Here is a 15297-nt window from a genome sequence, read left to right as displayed (position 1 = left end):
GAGAAACGAAGGCACAAACCGGTCGCCGATGGAAGTCGGCAACGCCAAGCAGACTGAGAGCCTCGCGTTGCAGGGAGAAAAAAAGAAAAAAGTATTAAAAAGTAAATTAATCGAGTAAAAAGACATCGAATAATAATGGAAATCCCGTACCGTAAAAAATTACGGAGAGAAACGACTGAAAACCTGTACGAGTTCTGCTAAAGAATCGAGACGTCGATGTATGTCGGATATTATACTTTGTTACACTAAAATTTATAAAATTTGTTCAATAACCGTTCAGCGATTATTTAATTTTGGAACCGAGTATTTAAAAAATTTTTTAATAACCAGCTGCGAATATGGAATTCAATTTTTGTCCTCTTTTTATTCGTGTTTCACACGTTCATGTACATCAATTTTATCTGCCGATGATCCGCGTCACCGCGTAATTGAGATTTGCATCATCGATTTTTTCCTTTTTTTGTTTTTCTCTCCTCTTTTTCATTTCCATCAGCACGTAATATTGCATTATCACTATTCGCTGTCACGATAAGCAGTTAAAACTTAAAGGATTATACATCCTTGTGACATAATTCGATGATTATCACTTCAGTTCTCGTTCTTTTCTTTTTGAAATTTACTTCGTCGATTACCGACTTATTGAAGGCGAAGTTTGAAATGCATTTATTGTTGATCGTTTTAGCTTCTATACACTCGGGAAGTTGATTCGCTCGAGCCTAGCTGCGATATTATACGGCTGTGAAATAATACAGCGAGGCTAATGACACCTTCTTCCTGTACATACCTGTATGTATACGAACTTGTAATTACAGGATGAAAGATACACCGAGGGACTAATCTAATTCTCAATGGGAATTCTCCTTCCATTTCAGTCTCTAATTCATTCCATCTTGGCGTGTCTTTTTCCAAAATCGATTATATCGCGATCGCATACTGTCCAGACTTTTGCAGAGATTATTGAAAATAAATTTAAAAAACAAGCATGTGCCCGATATAAAAAACCTGCAACCTTGTCTCGACTGATTATTTGGTAAAGAAGAAAGAAAAACAACCATCTATTGGAAAAATATTTCATCAGACGCTGTGCGAATGATAAAAAAAATTTGCAAAATAACAGATTATTCGTGCTCTTCGAAAAAAGTAGTAATAGAGTGAATTATCACGATTGAAGAAAGAAAACGGAAAAGAATTTGCATGGAGAAGTAATTGATCAAGTCAACTCTGACGGAAACGAAGACGAGAAGTATTTTGTAATAATTCTTGCCAGTACGAGTGTTTCTTGTTTTTTTTGTTTTTTCCTTCTTAAAAATCATACCCTGTGTTACACGGGTGGACGATCAAGCAACTGTCCAAGATTAATGCGCCGATATAATAAGACGGTGGGCAAACACAGCTGAGCATTCATTTTGAAACGATACATCATCGTTTCGTGATCTAAATAAATTACCCGCGAGTATTAGCATAGACCGAAAAACACCTTTGGAGTCTAGTGGCTTCCAGGTATACATATACACATATATATACATATATATATGTATGTGTAATGTACGTTCAATATGCGAGAGCCGCTTGAAAATTCGACTTGCAAATGTATGTACGAGCATCACCGAGCTTTACGCCGCGAGGGAAAACAAACTTTGCATTACATTTCGCTACATGCTTACATACAGCGAGAAAATTAATGCCAAATTAATCGACGCTCTAAGGATGATTGATAAATCTAAACCCAAAGCTAAAATTAATGAAATAAAAAGAAAAATGATTCAACCTAGTGTTTGAATCTCTTCTCACTTCACTACCTTCTTTTTTCCATTACATTTTGCTTCTCGTTGATTGCTCATTTAGAGATTACGTCTCGTTATTTTTTTTTCCATAATTTTCTCGATTCAGGGAACTATTATACTAAAAACCTTTCTAATTGCAAGCGTTTCTACCAGCTGCGGATTTCAAGCGCATCGATTCGGTTTGTCTGAGTATCGTTAACGGGTTGTATATTAATATTCCTGACTATTCTTCGTACGTTATTCCCTAGATTATTCCGCCATCTGTTCGTAGTTTCATGATATATTACGTCGCGAGCTTTTATGTATTTTACGTAAGATAATATAAGAAGCCAAGATTTGTATTTTCTTTCTTTGTTCCTGGCACATCGGCTACATTTACGAAGCTTTTCGAATTGCCGGAGGAAATTTCGTCAACGTTACATAGGCTCTGAAGGGAAATATTTTCCAATAATATTAACGATGATTTGATAAAAATGAATATTGGAAGACCTGGCTTCAAAATTACGGATTTTTAGTACGATACTCAGGCTACACAAGCATTATTAACATAAATATACTTCCGAACGTTATACGATATCCCACGGAAAAGGGGGAAAATTGTGAGCCAGCAAGGTGGAAGAAACGAGTCCAAATATTAAAATTAGTGTGATTTAACGTAGCGTAATTTCGCATCGGAGTTCGTCTGACTCGAACCAAGCGAGAAAAAATTATTCCGGCTTCTCTTCCTAAAAGTATAAAATAAATCAGAGAGTGAAGTCTAACTCTGTGAGAAGAACTCGTCAAGGGTATCGGCAAGAGGTATGCGCCTAATAGAAAAATACAGACTCGCATACAAGCCACGAGAAGAGAATTACCGAATACTTGTCCCCCAAGTCTGCGAAAATTCCACCCTTGTTACGTATGGCACGAAACGTGGTGTTACGTCGATGATATGAATTCCGGGCGATTTTGACTACAGAAAAATTGATCGGATCACGGTTCGTACAGTGATCCCCAATAATCGTAATACAACAGGCATTTTTGCGAGACGGAAAATTCGAGAGACGTAAAGTTTGTTTTATATTTTACAGCGAAGCCTTGTTCATACCCTTCGCCCTTTTAAACTAGTAAGTTTTTCTCTTTTTACGAACGTTAAATTCCGGTGGTTTCATCAGGTTCTCCTTAGAAATCACGCTAAAATGTTGCACTTGTAGGTTATTCGTTTGCATACATTTTTCGCACTTGTAAGTTATTCACAACGCATTGCGTGGCTATTATTCGATTTTACAATCAATATAAATACGTGGATTTAAATTCATCGTTGAAGCTACGGTCGAAATGTAAGTGCGAAAGAATGACGAAATTTACCACATCCGTGTTAGTGAGTTTATTAATATTTCTAATTGAACCATAATTCCTGGTGAATCAGTTGTGATTTTTGATTATGACTCTGAAAGAACTTGTAATTAAATCTAACAGTGAGAAATGCTAATATTGACCAAGATAACATATTTTAACTGTAAGTTCTGCATCTAATTTCGCTTCGTTCCTTATTACAAGCGTTGAGCATGATTGTATTAAGTATCATGTACGAACCGATTTTCAATTAATGAAGAATCAATAACGACTTGAAATCGTAAATTGAGAATAAATTATGAATGAAAAATATGTTTACTTTATAACGTTATTCTCAGTTATTGTGCGCGATAATTGCCATAGTTTGAAACAAAAAAAAACAAAAAAAAGAAGTAAAACGAGAAACAAAAAAAGAAAAAGTCGAACAGATACCGAACCGCGGTATCGAAAATGACGCATCACGAAAAAAGTTCCCTGCTCCTTGACATCTCGCAAAATGTCAAAGCCGTTTATAAACAATCGGCGAATCGAGATTCAGGCCGAATCCTCACCGAGCATTTTCAGAACACGATGAGACGACCTTCCGGTGCTGTGTCGACAGTTCCTGCTGTCCTTCCTCAGTGTTACGACGGCGCCCTTCCGGCCATTAGGACCGCTGCCCGAAACTCTCTTCATCATGTTCGACTTCCTGAGCTTTAGTCCGATCAGAGCATAGAGAACGGTGATGAGGGTCATGGGAACGAGGAAGAAGAGGAAGGTCGAAAGCTCGAAGGAGTGCTCGAGGATCACCGTCTTGTACGTGCACATAACGATGTCCGACGCTTTGTCGGGGTGGACGACGATGCCGAACTGGAGGGCCTGCGGGACGGCGAAGCAAAGGGCGACCAACCAGATAACCAGGATCAACCTTATCGCACGGGAGAGTTTCGACATGGTGTGGGAGAGGAAGGGGTGGCAGATCGCCACGTAACGTTCGACGGTGAAGGCCGTTATCGTGAGCACGGTAGCGTTCGTCGACGTCTCGGCTGCGAGTCCTCTCAGAACGCAGAAACCCTCGCCGAATACGTAGGGGTACTTGGACCAGACGAGGTAGATTTCCGGCGGAAGTCCGGAGACCAGGAGGAGCAAGTCGGAGACCGCCAAGCTGAAGAGGTAGTAGTTGGTGGCCGTGTGCATGGACTTGTTACGCGCGATCACGATGCACGTGCTCACGTTCCCGATTATACCCGTGAGGAATATCGACGCGTACATCACCGTTATCGGCACCACAACGTAGAGCGCGTCTCGACGCGGACCCAGCATCTGGTAAGCCTCGTCCCCTCCGTCTTTCGACCACGCGGAATGGTTATCTAGGGGCGAAAAAAGCCCCGTTAAATTAGCCCCGGAGTTGTTCCAGGCCATCTTTAACTCACTGATAATCGCCACTTTTCACCATGGTTTGTGTTTGTTTACGGGTATTGTTGAGGATTGTTTGAATTCACTGGGATATTATCACCGCTCGGTAAAATTTGAATTCCTTTGCTTTATTTGTCATTCGCGATTCAAACCGGCCACCGAGTTGCCGCCGGTTCTCTGTATTTCGCTCCGCGAGTCACCGCTTCAATGGGACAACTGCGACGGCGGGAAAAGCGTCGCGGCGGAGGCGTCGAAGTTCGCGTGGTGGGAAGGGAATCGTCGGTTGTGCGCGGTCACGCGAATCACCAACAGCGACGCAGGTTTCGCAGGCTGATCTCGAGTCGATGCGGAATTCTATTGTTATTTCCCGATTCGCGATAACTCTGATTTGCATCCCCTTTGGAACTTCATCTCTCCTGCCATGCCGGTCTCTTTTCTCTACTGATCGTCGGCCTCGTAATAATCGCGCAAAAAAAATTAAGGAATACGATTTTATACGTGCAAGTGAGATATTTTTGTAGACAACATTCGGAGATCGATGGAAGGAGAAATTGAAATGATTTTATACAACGCAAAAAATGTGTACACATTTTTTAACCTGGTCGATTTTTCACGGTCTTCTCAATTATAAACCAGAGTCTGTCACTGCTCGGAACTCAATTACGGATAATCGAAATTCAGAAGGGAGTTTTTCTCACCCGTATTCTTTTCATTTGGTTGGATAAAACGTACTCCGTTGAAAAACCGATTCAGAAAGTTTATAACGAGAGAAAAGTTAGCTGCTTAAGAGGATCCAATATTGAGTTGAAAAGATCCGATTGAATTATTCAATAAAACGTATATTGTAGATCGGAACTTGACTTTTCAGAAATTTAATGTTAAACTCGATAACAGCCACTTAATAATTCCTCACGTCAAGATTTGAGCCAATTTTTTATTCAGAGATTGTCGTCGATACAGAAACCGATGAACCAAAAAGTGTATCTTTAAGGAAATTGTTTTCCAGCGGATATGAAAATTCTCGCCCACTTGATACAGTGGCATATATATTCTTGCGTTGAAGAAGAAAAGAAAATTACAATGCACGAGACTCCAGAGGCCGTCACGTCCGATTTACATAATTCCTGTGATAGGAAAAAGAGATGGAGTCCCGCGGGATTTGCAAATCCTGCCCATATATTGAACCGAAACAAGTGTTAAGCTACGTTGAAAAACTTGCCAAACATGTATTACAGCATTTGAATATGCTCGAAACTTTTTAATAACCTTGCAGTTTGTAATCGGCAGCCTTCGCAAGCTCTCTGTTAAATTTTGAAATAATAATCTTAACATAGTTCATCGATGCACGAAAATGAGTTCCTGGATGTTTCCAGACGATGTTTGCCTTGCATGCCGAGTTTGAATTCGCAAATAAATTACGCAGATCATTTCAGACGCGGCGGATAGCGGCATGAATGCAAATATCTGCATCGTTTGAAACGAACCGCGACGCGAATCGTACGTATATAACCACCTTACCCATTTTACCCAGAGGCTGAAAATCCGAATAAACCTGTTACCGCATGCTGGAATCTGCGTCGGAAGCGCCGGTGATATTCTCATGAATTCCTAACTCGAGGTGCATCTGTGTAAATAGATCGTTATATTTTCATCGTACATTGACAGCAGATGTGTTCACGGTCGTATTATTATACATAATATAGCGCAAGTGGTGCTACTAAATGAAAAAAAATTAGTCGGTTGCGTAAAGTAATCATCAAACACTCGCATGCGTCAGTTTCTTTTAATTTCTGTGTGAAAAAAAATGTGGGTATTATTCCGTGCTCGAAAAACAACTTTAAAGAAAAATTCTATCTTACGAATACGCACTTTGTACAAATGAGGAATGATGACAATATGACGACGATCCGTTCCACCACCAATGTCAGAATACATATATTTATACACGCCAGTTGTAAGACTGCATCGTATAGCTTATCGTGGAGTGACCATGTGACAGGTATCTTGAATCGATCAATATCCGTCAAATTTTGTGGGGAAATGATCGAGCGTAAAAGAAGAATAATAGGAAAAAACTGCGTTATAGTTATACGTGCCATGTGGAGTTTCTGCAACGATGAACAGAAATGATCGAGCGAGGGAAAAATGGAATTTCGGGAAAACTCGATTATTTTGGAGAGGCACGGTTTAATTACTCACGTAATATCCAGTCGACACTTTTCCTTATTTTTCTCTGACGACGGTAGTTTCTGAAAGTCTTCGGGGAGGGAAAAGGGTCTAGGTCTGGGTTACGAAAAGCTCCGTGACAAGGGTGCGTTGTACTAAACGATTTCGCACCACAGCCACGGAACCGAGAGGATCTGCCGCTGCTTTCTCAACTTTGGCAATTTCTCGGGAATTGAATTCTTGCGGTTGGTATTCCCTAAAAGCGCTCTCGAGCTTCGCGGTTCCACACGTCCCATTATAACGATTAGTTAAACATTCTGATGTACGGTAGGCGAGCTTTTCGGCAGCTGGGAGGGCTTGCTAAATCACGGCTTGAATTAAAATCACAAAAGCCAGACTTGGTACGGTTCGTAGGTTTGAATTATTCCTTCGACAATGGGACTCGTGCTTTCATAGCTCGGCTTCAATTCCACTGCGGAGAATTCTTCTCGCAAAATTTATTTAAGGATCACGTCAAACGATATTAAAATATCTATCAGTTGAGACGAGAACGTTTCTCGTGATTAATTCAATCGATTTCAACAGTCTTCGATTGCGTCAATTTTTCAACAAGTCGCAACCGTTCGCCGTTCCTCTACTGAAAAGTCCCGTCGTCATTTTCTATGGGTATAATATTGGCACTGGATCGAGGTTATTAGGGGCGGTGAACATACTGCAACCTTCGGTTTTATGTGCTTAAGGAATGACGAGCGCCTTGACCCTTTGCAACAAACGTCTAACGTAAAGGAAAGACGTGTTTCATCTTGAAGGTTTGTTTTCCCAGCTTGTCCCAGTTGTGTCGCCACGGCTCATACGGCATTGGATTAATGCAGTTTCATCGTAACATTAGAAAAGCACACCCAGCAGCCCCCTCCCCCCCCCCCCCCCCCTTTGATGATGGATAAATTCACGAGAGGAAATACAACGAGGGTGATAATAAAATTTCGCACTTTGGCTGATTGTGCGAACGCAGAAATTTTACCCAGACAATTGGCCGTTTCCATGTAAGGAAATAAAGAATCGTTGTATTGTATCTTATTTGCAAGTACGTACGTATAGATCGACATATTCGAAAGGCGGGAGAGGATTCAGGCGAATTGTAAAAGACACTTGACGCAGCTTAACTTCTCTTTTTGCCAAAAGTTTAACTTGAATTTACTGCCTCCAGACACAAACGAGTATTTCATTCAGATCGAGAGGCTGTTGGTAACTGATTGTGAGATACAAATACAAAGTCAACTTCTCCCTTTTCTCGTCGTCGCAAACGTCAGGTTCGTACAAGAATTAACCCTTACTCTACCACATTTTTAATTAACTTCGAAGGTTAATCGACGCTCAAGGCTGTATGTATGACAAAACGTATCAGCCCGCGAAAAAAGCTGTCTTTGGATGATGTAAAGCCTTTGTTCAAACAAATTATAATTTTTCTACTCACACGATGAAAACGTATAGCGGAGGGTATATCACGTTGAGAACGCTTGTCTTCCAGATAATGCATACAATACTGCACCCTCTCATCAGACTGTGCAAAATTTATTTTCGAGAAATTTAACGCCACGTGTAAAGTAATCGTCTCTTGACCCTCGCTTGCCAACTTTATCGTTCCCACATGTCACATTACGTACAATCAAAATCGTCCCCAAAGGTACACAAAAGTCTAGACGTCGAACGGTTTTGCGATTCAACTGATTATGACCTGTCCACTGTTGAATTAACGCTTCGTAAGAAACTGCGTCGGTAAAAGAATCAAATACGAGCCACAGTTTGTTCGAATCGTCTGAATATTTCTTGAAGAAAATTCCAAACTCATCTTAACAATTAACAATAAGAATTAATGTTACTTTCCTGAATTTTCACAGCTCGTCTGTTCATCTCCTCTCTATAAGAGCCAAAAGCATTTAAAATTATTACCGTTCTATTTCCCCTCGCATTTCTTTATTCGTGTTTACTTGTTCAAATCTTTTTTCATCAAGTTTGCTTTTTTTCGCGAAATATAAACGAGTCGGTGGGCAATTTCGGCAATATCGATGGAACGAGTGTTGTTCCAGGAACAGATAAACGCCGTCGAAGTGGTTGGGAAAACGGGATCGCGGCCGATTTGGTGAAATAATAACAGCGAAGCCTTTACACCATCTAAGCCAAGAGTCAAAGGGTCAATAATTGAATTAGCACGAAACGATCGTTAGTTTTTTTCCACCCAAACTCAAGTCGATCGATAACTTTATTTCCACAGGCTGCCGATGCTGAATCAGTCAATCTCTCATCTCCGGTGCGACTGAATAACAAACACGATTATCGTCCTGGCATTCGAGGCAGGACGAATCGTTAAATGTAACGACTGAGCTTTCACGTAGGTGCCTCTAAGGTGTCAACTTGAAGCGTAGGAGAGTTATGTTAGGCCAGACCGCGGCGGTCAGAAAAAGCGCGAGATCCGGATCTATGAATATGCAGAAGCCTTGATAACGGGCGAAGTCACGGCCCTGAAGATTAGCGGAAATTTATCCCGAGCTTTTTTGGAGCGCAGTGAAAGGATGGCGAGGTGCGGAAATTCGTGTGAATCGCTTAACGAATCGCGAATTTATCAGGCTGCTGTGAATTTCACGGAAATTTGCACTCTAATTGTCAAGTGGAACGTTGAACTGAGTCATTCATAACCCGATAATTGTTCGATCCGATGCACCGACTGTCCGATTGTTATATAATAAGGATGAAAAATGAGCGAAGAACGCTGGAGGAGAAGAGAAGAGGATAAAATTTAGGTCAGCAAAATATGGTTGATGTGTGCTCAGACGGAGATGCGGAGTTGCAATCAGCCCGAGGCATTAGTCGCTCAAATCGTTGCAATTCAAACTGCATGGGATAAGAAAACTTCGTAATTTAACCGGAACTGAAATTGTATGGATTTTAGTTAGAAATTAGGTATACTAAGCGTAAGGTTATATAACTATTATTTTTTCCTTCTTCTTCTTCTTCTTCTTCTCATTTCTGTAAATATTCTATTCCGTCTTTGAGGTACGGAATTAATTGAAGCGGATCGACGTTAATAAAATAAATTGTTATAAAATTGAATTTGATTCTAATTGTACAAAACACTGAACAAAAGCGAGCATAAAAACAAATTTGCGTGCGAATTGAAGTGTGGTTCGTTTTCAGTAGATTGTTTGCAAATTTTTTCTAAATTTGTTGGGGAATTTCTCGGTGCTCCCAAAGTGGTCTGAACATTTATAACGATAATTGACGAACAAGCTTTTTACACATGGCTAAACATAAATTATAGCGCGTGATTAAAGGAGATTTACATACGCGTGGCGTAAAATCATAAAGAAAATTCATCCCTCAAGTGAAAATGGTGGATAAAAAGTGATTGAAAATAATTTCAAATTCGCCATGAAACACCGTGGGATTCATAAGTGAAGTTTAGTTCTCGTCTTAAATTCCATGGTCATGTTGTTGGGAAGAAAAAAATTTGGACAAGAAAGAATCGTTCTAGCGTGGGGCGAAAAGTGACTTTACAAAAGAATGTGTCATCATCCAGAAAAAGACGGAAAAATGCATTGCATGGCTAGAGTCAGAGAAGCTTTACATTCCGGCGACGGGGGCAGTTGAACAGCTTTTTCCCTTCCCGGAAAATCCCTGCTGTGGGGAAAATGCAAAAAAGAAACTGTATCCTCGAGTTTGATGGCTGTCATAAACCCCCTTTTTCACTGTCAGTTGCTTCGAGTGAACCACTCCTCGTCCCATCTTCTTTCTCCGTTTCAGCTTTTAACGGGAAAAAAAAAACTGCAACCCCACGTTGGAAACTCGCGAAATTTGCGGGGATCACGAGATTTTAGAGGAGCTGAAAGACGTTTAACGCCGGTAAGAAGATTCTCTTAGTCGCGGTATTTTCTCAAACATATTATGTCTTCACTCAATGTCGTAAACAGGCGACGCGAGTTCCCAGGATTTTCAACTTCGTTTTATCGTTAGTTGCTGAGAATTTATGCAGTTTTCGAAGTCGTGACAAGTTAACATTTATCCAAAATTTCCAACGAATCGCAAAATTCCTTCACCCTTACATTTACCTGGAGCTTCACGCTTTTGAGCTTTTTCGCCTCCGGGTTTCACGATTCTTTACAAGCTACCGTTCCCTCTCGATATCGAGATAATCGCTTTTCCTGAATTAACTTTCGGCTCGTAAGTCAATGTCGGCGGCCAATTTTCTCGCCTATCCGAAACTCGGATAGTCTCTAGATTTTTTTTTTATGCTTCGTGATAAATGACGCGATTCAGTGAAATCGTCTGCCGAAATGATCGACAATTTTTACCAGTAACCGGCTTATTCAAGTTAAAAAATGATCACCTCACTTAAATTTCAGCAACAAGTTGATGTAAGCGACAGTTAAATTCAACTGGATTCTTGGCTGAGCAATCGGATAAGTTCTTCTCCTCATGTATGTCATTTATAATTTCTGACCGGAAGTTTATTCTCATACTATACATATTATCTATAATGTGTGTATATATATATACATGTAACACATAAATTTACCTGTTTGATAAATACGAGAATAACATTGAATCCAACCGAAAAGTACTGGCAATGATGCGAGGCTGCGTATATAATAAGGTATACAAAGTTATTGCAGAATTATTCATCGAAGCATGTCTTCGTTTCGACGTTATTCCGACGAGTATATTTCTCGGCCAATTACCCTCCGTGGGAGGATTGTTTCAATATTCATTGAATACCGAATAAAATTTTCATCACTTAAAAATACGTAACCGATAAAAATAATACTTGGAGTATGACTGAACGGCGCACAGTAAGTCAGATTAGATGCAGATTACCGAGAATTCCACCTTGAAATAATTTCTCAAAAAATTATCGTCTATTTATTCTTGAATCTCTCATGCGACGATATAAGTATTAAAATAAAACCTTAGTGGCTAATTAATTACATAATGTGTAACGATGACTGGGATACCGTTATGACAATAATTACTTTTTCACATAACATACAATTATACATGTAAATCACGTGTATAAATAACTGGCAAGCATCTTCGAACAATCTTTGTCATCCTTTCTAATTCTCAAGAATTAGGAAAACTAGGCAAAGTAGTAACGTTTGCGTCGACTCGATCCAAAGGCGACCACCTGAAACGAATCCGGAATATAAAATCGGGCAATTCGTGAATTCGTAGCTTGACTCGACGAACAATTATTTTCAAATGTAAAAACATTAGCGTGACACATCCTTACCTCAAAGTGATCACTGACTCCTTTATAGGGATAAATACCACCAAGGATATATCTGTAGTTTCCGTTATGCCTGATGCGGTATTCGCCTGGCTCGACGTCGTCGGGTATCGTCCACGATATGGTAACTTCGCTGGATCCCAAAAATATCGAGGTTCGTTTCCAGATAAATCTACCGAACAGACATATAACGCAGATTATACCCATGCATTGTATACACAGGGAGACAAATAGCCGTCAAAAGTTTCGGTTACGATTTATCGCGTTACACTTGTCGTAGAATGCGAACGGTTTTTTTTTTTTTTTTTTACTTCTTTTTGTTTTTATTCTTTGCCCCCGATACCAGCTATCAAAGTTAAAATTTATCCCCCAGGGAGATATATCTCAGATTTTTAAGACACAACGCTGAGAAGTTGAGAGTAAAAAAAAGTCTACTTTTTCACCGGTCTATAAACTTTATATTGGCGTAAACAGATATTATATGAAACCACTTGTAAAGTCTGCGTGAATTCATTTGGCTCGTATTATAGTATACGGTATTCATGAAATCAGCTGGAAAGTCGCGATAATATAAACGATCAACTCTGGCAAATTTTTTTGCCTACCCACATCTTGCGAGCGGGCGAAAGAAAATTTGTCTCCCGAAATTCGAAACTCACTTTGTCTCCCAGTTCGCGTCTGTAGCCACCGTTTTCCAACTCTCGTCGTCTTCGAGCCTCTCGATAAACAAAAACGAGCCACCAGCCATCGGATTATTTCTGGGGTGACCAGCAACCTGTAATAAGGGTGAAGAAACAGTATTTTGTATAATTGCACGAATTATATTTGTATAAAAAATAAAGAGGAGACTCAAAATAGACCGCAAGTGTGACGTTTGAAAAAGAAATCCAAAAAACCAGTTTTTTCCAATTTATTGAAATTTTCTCCTTGCAGCTTTTTTTTTTAATTCTCCTCTTCAAATATTCGAGGAGCGAATGCGGGTGAATTTATGCTTATCCGATAATTGCTTTTTATCGCGACACGCGGTTCAGCGTGCGAATAAAATTTCGCATAACCTGTTCAAAGAGCGTTAATCTAACTGAGTGCTTTTCCCGGTGTTCGTAGAAGGCGATAGATCACCGACGTTGGAAATATTGAATCGCTGATACGAGTTTCCGTTGTGCAACGGGCAGCTTATGCAATTTTCACTCGTGAAAACTTGCAGTGACACTTGCGAAATAGAGTCGTTTGGTTTCATTTGTTTTATTATGTATGTATACAAAGTATACATAACGAATTTAGGTACACCATGAATTCAAACGAAAGAAGCTGTATCGTTGTGAATTATTAATGATCACACGTTCGTTCTCTGTACGCTGCTGCCTGCGTCGTGGTAAATTTTTAATACCACTCTCAAAAGTTCTGAAATTAATCGCGTACATATATGTTTGGCTAATAAGCAGACCGACAGTTCGTTAATTTCAAATTTATCATGGAGTTAACGTTTGTGTTTTTTTTTTTTTTTTATTTTTGTTTAACTCTTTTTCAAGCTTCGCAATCATATTTTTTTTTAAACTTCAAAACACTTCATTCGCCTTCCAATTTGCGAATCGACTGAGACGAATGTTTTAAAAAAATAATTGAGGATAAGTAATTTATCGAATTGAATTTTCAGGACTATGCAGGTGATAACAATAATCCTCGATTAAGCTTGCAATCTTTTGAACATTTCGACGTAATTTATCCAATAAAATTATCATCACTCCTGACAAAATGGATTATAATATTTTTTTTTTCTACCCCACAAGTAATACTCAGAGGAAGAAAAGTTTCTGCCATAAAAAATTCCATCAACGGTTTCCGCAAGGAATTTTGCACACTGAATACACGATTCGTATTACGCATATACCCTATTCACGTTCACTAAAGAAAAATAGTCCCGAGATTCCAGGGTGATGGAAGAAATCTCGGCGTGTATCATGGGTGATAAGTTGCTGCGGATTCGCAAGCTCGCATTGAATCTCATCCTTGTAAATGCGACGGTCAACCAAGATTCGAAGGCGTCCCATCAATCTCCGGTAATCCTCTAACCGATCTGAGTAAAAATCGAATTTCGATCACAAGTCACGACACGGTGATAAAATCGCTGGTCTAATGTTTTTGTCGCGACTCAATTTTAGGTAGCGAAAAGCGTTTTGTACAGCTATCGACTCCGAGGTTTGCTCTGAGGAAAACTCTTTTTCCAGCATCGATTTTCACCTAAGGTAAAAGGAGGTGACGCGTTTTGCAGTAGAGACGAAAGCGAAACGAAGGTCAGGACAGCCATCTTCTTGGTCTCTGATCAGTCTATCGATTCGCACAAGGTTCCATAAAAACTTGTAACGACCATCGGAAAATTTATTACAGAAACGCGATACGGGCAGTGCAAGGTGACGATGATAAAAGTCTCGTCGTTCCGTCAGGCTCATATTCGTCTCGCTTTTCTCCGGATCCTAGATACCCTGGAAAAATCATTGGGAATCATAGATTCGTAAAGAATACTCACGAATCTTGCCGTCACCGTGTCTCCAGCTCCGGCGACTTTTGCTGGATGCTCAAGACAGTCGCCGAACTCGTGTCGCCACTTAGGAGTGTCAAAGAGGACCGGCGTCACCAAGGATATCAGATGACTCGAGTAGAGATCCGGGGGCTGCGGTCCGGGAACGAGTGACTTCCGCTGGAAGTTTTCATCGCCGATCAAATTTCCGACCGCACGCGCAATGCCCGTGCCAGGGTGAGTTTCTTTTTTACAAGGGCGAAATTACTAATGCGATTTCACACTGGGTGAAAAGTTTTTACCGAAGGTCGGTTGTTTGTGGCGAAGTTGAAGAATTCTTGTTTCTCTACGAAAAACTTTTTTTTCAATCGTTAAATAAATATTTTGCAAGTAGAACCATATGCCGATTGTACGAAATAAGAAATTCATACTTGAACGAAGTCTAATTTGACAACTTCCGTCGAGCATAAATCAGACGTGACTAACAATTTTCTTTCGACGTGGACTTTTGCCAACGTCGAACTTTTCACGGTATAAGACGATCAATCAACTACGCGTTATAGAACCGTCATGTTTTTTAGAGCAAAGAAAAAAGCAAACACCCTTTCCCTTGATTCCCTATCGTAGTGTAAGAACTCACGGCCAGAAGTGCTGTCACCAGTTCCTTGTACTGTTTTAAATAAATCGTCAGGGTGTGGGGTCCGTATATAGTGGAGGCCCCTTCGTATCTCTGGATCTAAAATAGGAAAGTGAGAAGTTTTAGTGCACAAAAGTGACAGTGAGCCGGAAGGCTTCGAAGGTATTAAGTAAATCGATTTCGA

General features: G+C 40.1%; 2 protein-coding genes across 9 annotated transcripts in view; both read right to left on the bottom strand.

The window, feature by feature from the left end:
• LOC124306497 (pyrokinin-1 receptor-like) overlaps positions 1 to 4742 on the bottom strand; it is a 28709-nt gene extending 23967 nt beyond the window's left edge. The window contains exons 1-2 of one of the 2 annotated variants that reach the window (XM_046767300.1): positions 4532 to 4742; positions 3671 to 4468 (exon numbers count right to left, since the gene is read on the bottom strand). In XM_046767300.1, the coding sequence (XP_046623256.1) occupies positions 3671 to 4421 (751 nt within the window). In that variant the 5' untranslated portion in view covers positions 4422 to 4468; positions 4532 to 4742. Of the gene's footprint in view, positions 1 to 3670 lie in introns of both variants that reach the window. The other variant, XM_046767289.1, reaches the window with a different exon arrangement.
• Positions 4743 to 11568: 6826 nt separating this feature from the next.
• Positions 11569 to 15297, bottom strand: part of LOC124306462 (neutral ceramidase) — a 40590-nt gene continuing 36861 nt past the window's right edge. For all 7 annotated transcript variants that reach the window (XM_046767258.1, XM_046767225.1, XM_046767240.1 and 4 more), the window contains 5 exons: positions 15117 to 15212; positions 14486 to 14656; positions 12621 to 12736; positions 11965 to 12133; positions 11569 to 11859 (listed from right to left, as the gene is read on the bottom strand). In XM_046767258.1, the coding sequence (XP_046623214.1) occupies positions 11812 to 11859; positions 11965 to 12133; positions 12621 to 12736; positions 14486 to 14656; positions 15117 to 15212 (600 nt within the window). In that variant the 3' untranslated portion in view covers positions 11569 to 11811. The remainder of the gene's footprint in view (positions 11860 to 11964; positions 12134 to 12620; positions 12737 to 14485; positions 14657 to 15116; positions 15213 to 15297) is intronic.

This window comes from Neodiprion virginianus, chromosome 1 (assembly GCF_021901495.1).
Source record: "Neodiprion virginianus isolate iyNeoVirg1 chromosome 1, iyNeoVirg1.1, whole genome shotgun sequence".
Classification (NCBI taxonomy): domain Eukaryota; kingdom Metazoa; phylum Arthropoda; class Insecta; order Hymenoptera; family Diprionidae; genus Neodiprion; species Neodiprion virginianus.
The sequence above is the reverse complement of the archived record's forward strand: the minus strand, read 5'-3'. Positions and strand labels throughout refer to the sequence as shown.